The sequence below is a fragment of the Rosa chinensis genome, chromosome 6, assembly GCF_002994745.2.
Source record: "Rosa chinensis cultivar Old Blush chromosome 6, RchiOBHm-V2, whole genome shotgun sequence".
Classification (NCBI taxonomy): Eukaryota; Viridiplantae; Streptophyta; class Magnoliopsida; order Rosales; family Rosaceae; genus Rosa; species Rosa chinensis.
Window position 1 is genome coordinate 24,296,715 of NC_037093.1, and position 5,107 is coordinate 24,301,821.

General features: G+C 37.6%; 1 protein-coding gene across 1 annotated transcript; it reads right to left on the minus strand.

Annotated features, from left to right (window-relative positions):
* LOC112170549 lies at positions 1 to 5,033 on the minus strand. Its single transcript, XM_024307879.2, has 5 exons — positions 4,797 to 5,033; positions 4,337 to 4,503; positions 3,979 to 4,042; positions 464 to 533; positions 1 to 327 (listed from the first exon to the last, which is right to left on the minus strand). Exons 1-5 carry the CDS (start codon positions 4,978 to 4,980, stop codon positions 216 to 218), a joined length of 597 nt encoding a protein of 198 aa, XP_024163647.1. The 5' UTR covers positions 4,981 to 5,033; the 3' UTR covers positions 1 to 215.
* Positions 5,034 to 5,107: the final 74 nt, after the last annotated feature.

Below are 5,107 nucleotides of genomic sequence, written 5' to 3' on the forward strand. Positions count from 1 at the left end.
TCCACAACTCCAATGACGACTTCGACTTTATTAACATTTATTTTAGTAAGTGTATACTGTTACAAGAGGTTGACAAAAAGAAAAAACCTTTGCTTGATGATAATGTTATTGATACAACAGAGAGATACACATTAATATAATTACAGAACTGGGATACTGCCAATATAGGTACTGGGTTTTTTGCGTGCTGTATATCAATGCTGAAATCAGAAATGTTACTTGGACCTTCCGAATAAGATGTTATCCACGCTCTGTTTTATATGGTTGCCTACTCTGTTTAAATTCCTAGCAACACCTGATGCTACTAGGCCAGCGTTCCTCTTAAACCTGCATGTATAAATACTTAGTTCTTCAATCTATGGACTATAAACACAAGTTACGAAAGTGCATATTCCAACCGAAAACAATGTCTAAACATCTACTGCTAACTCCTTTTTTTGTGAACTTAAATTTCCGTCTTTACCTGGTCAGGTACTCATCTCCGGTTGAATGTGGTTTATAGCTTCGAGGTTGAGGTAGAGGTCGAACATTGTCTGAAGAGGAAAGACACCAAGCTTGATGAACAATATTGATATGAATATTATAAGAAAACTACTCGAAACTTTATTAAAAAGAAAATGTAAAACAGGGTAAAATTTCTTTTCTTTTTTCTTTTCTGAGTAGGAAAATAGAATTTATTAAAAATAAAGAGGATACGCAACAGTGGATAAGACTTTCACCAAACAGAGAGTGCAACTACAAAAGCACAAACAAAGCCCGCAAAGAACTACTCAAAAATCAAAATATAAACCAACTTATGAAAATAGCAGAAACAGACCAATCCATAAAATCTGAAGAAACTGATGTCCATAAGGAAGCTCATCCCTCAAACCTTGAAAAATCCTTTTGTTTCTTTCCACTCAAAGATCCCAGAAGGTAGCCATCATAGTACATCTTCCCAACAACATTCCTTCCTTCTTCCCACCAAAATTTTGTTCGTGTTCTTTGCTCAAGAGCCATGCAAGTAGCTGGGATGATCCATCTGAATTTTGTTTGTGTTCTTTGCACAAGGGCCATGCAATTAGCTGGGATGATCCAACTAAATATAGCTTCTCCAAACAGCCTATTCCAAGAGCTAAAGCTATTGGACAATGAGAGGAAAAAAAAAAGGTGATTCCCAATCTCAGCTCCAGCTTTTCATATCACACACCAGTGAGGAGAAGACAAAAAAGCCTTCTCTGCACTATATCACAGGTATTAATCTTCCCATGATTAATAATCCATGGTAGCACCTTTACTGTAGTACAGTAGGAGAGGTACCTTGGTCTTCCAGATTAGTGAGGAGTAAATTGTGTAAGAATGGGGTTGTCCATACAATATTTTGAACAGGGGATTGTCCATCAAACAAATCGAACAATATTTACAAGAAAATATCCCCATCCACCTTCTCCTATCTGATCTAGAAGGAACCAGCACTATCTCACTTGTAGATAATAGTGCTAATAGTTCCTCCACTTCCAGGTTATTTCGGTGTGTTCGAAACTCAGATCAACTTACAAGAAAGAGACAGTTGATACACATTCTGGCAATATAATTATTATGATTTGGAAATAATCTGTGGAAATCAGGAAAGAAATGAAAGAAAGCTCTCTGCCAGACCCATCTCTCTTCCCAAAACCTTACTTTTACCCATTCCCCACCATGGAATAACTAAAACAAGTGGTCATGGAATTTATCCCATTCAATATCTCTTTTGAAGAATTATGACTTGAACATGGAAGCGCAATATTTAAATCCCACCTATTTTCTTATAGTCCATATTTACTTCTAATGACTGCATACTATAGTAAATTTCTTCCCTCTGGAATTTCCAAGCCATTTCCCAAGTAAAGCCTCATTTCTTTTCACTAAATTCCCACCCCAGACCACCTCTTTCTTGAGTTGCCATTTTCCCATTTACTAAATAATCATTTTCTTCTTCTTTCATCTCAAGCAGTCATAGAATTGATCCATTCAATATATCTTTCGAAGGATTATGACTTGAACATGGGAGCGCAATATTTGAATCCCAACTATTTTCTTATAGTCCATATTTACTTCTAATGACTGCATATTATAGTAAATTTCTTCCCTCTAGAATTTCCAAAGCCGTTTCGCAAGTAGAGCCTCGTTTCTTTTCACCAAATTCCCAACCCCAGACCACCTTTTTCTTTTACTTGAATCCCCATTTTCCCATTTACCATATATTTTTTTTTTTCCTTCTTTCCTCCCATCCTATAAAATGTCTCATCAATCACTCAATCCTCTTAGCCACACTAGCAGGGATTCAAAGCAGTAAGAGATAAAAATTTGGTAAACTGCTCAACACTGATTGAATCAAAGTTATTCTGCCTCCTCTCCACTTTCTCCACTAGCAGATCCCAGAAACTCACCGCCATAGGAATCCCTCCAAAAGGCAGACCCATATATTTAATTGGCCAATTTCCTATTCCAAATCCCAGAATTTTGGCCAACTCATCAACTCTTCCTATTTGAGTGTTAATCGCAGCTACTGAACACCTCACCCACTTGGTTTTCGTCCCAGAAGCAAAATAAAATAAGCACACACAAAATGATTCAATTACTGTTGAGAGATCAGCCAAGTGCTGGAGAGAGAAATAGTATCGTATGCAAATTGAAAATGAGACATTTCAATTTCTTCTATCCCCACCCCCCAACGCACTCAAACCTTCTATAAATGCCTCGCTGTGGCTCTATCCACCATTCTATTGAAAAAATCGACAAGTAGACAACCATAGTAAGTAAGAGCAGGGGCAACAAATCTCCCTAAACCCTAATCCCTGTACCCTGTAGAAGCCCCAAACTTTCTCAATGAAGGAGAATTCCAAAGATTTCAAGCATCCTCTCATCCTTTTCCTCCAAAGAATTCCAAACCCCTTCTTCTCCAAGACAAAATCGATACAATTACTTGCCAACAATTAGGATTCGCATACTGAAAGTGTGGCACCACTATTCCTACACTCCCCTACTCTGATACCATGATAATTTTTTTCACCACTGTACAAAAAGGCTTTAAGTTGTCAGGTGGAAAGGCGACAGCTGGTATATAGCTTTATAAACACTTGGCCCAATCAAAATAGGACTACTGTCAAACCTCACGCAGATACCTTTGTTTGGGGGACTATAGACAAGATAAATTGTCAATTTTGAGGGTGACTGGCAATTCTTACATGCGCTTTTTATTAAGGTAACCTACACTTGATGATTCTAATACGCGGATAACATTTGTTGGACAGGTGATGACTCTAGAACCAGAATAAAAGTTTCTTGGCTTACCTCTATTCTAAAAGCTTAAACTATTGGAAAATGGGTTAACAATTGTCATATAGCATGGCTGAACTAATAGCTATTATATAACACTCACCAAGTATTTTGGTAGCCAAATGAAAAATAACCCATTGACCATGAATTCCCAGGGGACATTTTCTGACTTTATACACCAGAAGGTGAATTATATATCAATATCAAGAATAGCTGGAGAACTCAGTCTGGTGTTAACTAGAAATGCCCTATGTCAGAACATCACAATGCAAATGAAATGACTCAAATACAATTCTCATGAATTTCAACTAACTTCACCTAGTAATGGTAGTTAAGAAAGTACAACTACACTGCTTTAAGGGAGAAAAGTACATGTGCACTTGCATAAATATTCACTATTCACTACTGCAAAGAATGTTAGGCATTTAATTCACATTTGGGAAGGCTAATCAATTGGGCTCAGCCAGTTACTCCCACTAGTTATATTTCATGAATTACATCTAAGTTCAGCTATTTATGATAAATACAAGTAGAATAAAGAACTATCAAATGAACTTCCATGCGCTTCACTTTTGGAACATGGATTTAAGAATATATGACAAATTTAGTATCAGAGCCTAATCAAAATCAAGAAATTATTGAGATCACCCAAATTAATGAAAGAAAAACTTCACATACCTCCACTTTTATGAGCAGGAGTAGGAGCATGAGCCTGGTCTGCGGGTCTTTTGTCATATAATATCTGACACAAGCAAAACCAATTGATTTAATGAGAAATTGAGAACAAAGAATATCATAACTCATTCAAATTGGAGTAGCACGAGATTATGAATTATTGAGTGCCAAGTCAGAAAGGTTTAGACATTTCTGCTCCTGCAGCTGGTCCTTACCAACAATGTCACAACCAGAACTAGAAGCCCCATTTAGTGAGGGGGACAAAGTGCTCTACAATAACTTTCAAACAACCTCCACGCACAAAAATAAAATGCAAATAGCACTTACAAATCATGAAAACAAGAAAAAGATAGAGCAACACCTCAAGACCAACACAAAATGGCAATTCCGCCTGTTTTTTATGTGGATCACTTGAATCTTTCCTGTCCAAGAACACCGAGTAACCGACACACCCGTACTTAAAATCCGTAAGGCTGCGATCGGCTTTTGAAGCTTCCAACTCCGTTTCTCCCACAATGTAGCTGGGTACTGGCCACAAACACACAAACAAGCACATATCTTATAATCAAATGAAGTCTTAAGTTGGAATCTAATCGCTACATAAATTACCACGCAGCTTACAGGCTATACAGTCCACAAAGATTAGAGATTTCAATCACTATCGAAAAATCTTAAGCATCAAATGAGCCTTACTGAATGTTGTAGCAGTAGAGGACACAAGCATCAATACAAGTTTCCATCTTTCATATATTAATCCCATGAAAGTTGCAGATAGTGCATTAGTCAATGAATCAAACAGTGAGCTTGAGAGAGAGAGAGACCTTGATTGAGAGTTCTGTAGAAGCCAACGCAGGTGGGGTACTTGGATTTGGATTTGTGTAGAGAAGAGTAATAGAGGCAACCCTTGCAGGATCTTCCCCTTGTTGAACCTCTGCTCTGATTAGGGTTAGGGTTAGGGTTTTGGTTTTGAAATCGTTCGTCTCCGTCTTCGCCTTCCTTATCCATCGCTCTCTATTTTCATGGACCTTCCCTTTTGTTTCTTCTACTTTTTTGCTTTTGCAGGCTCTCTCTGCTCTTTTTTTTTGGGTTCATTCAGCTTTCACTTGAGATTCTCATGGCCGTTGGATGCAAA

Bases quoted from the DNA above. Each gene is read 5' to 3' on its own strand.
- LOC112170549 (XM_024307879.2), bottom strand. From the start codon at position 4,980: ATGGATAAGGAAGGCGAAGACGGAGACGAACGATTTCAAAACCAAAAC. The intron at 534-3,978 runs GTATGTGAAGTT...TTTCCTCTTCAG, and splicing joins TCCTGCTCATAAAAGTGGAG to ACAATGTTCGACCTCTACCT. The intron at 328-463 runs GTAAAGACGGAA...TTATACATGCAG, and splicing joins GGAGATGAGTACCTGACCAG to GTTTAAGAGGAACGCTGGCC.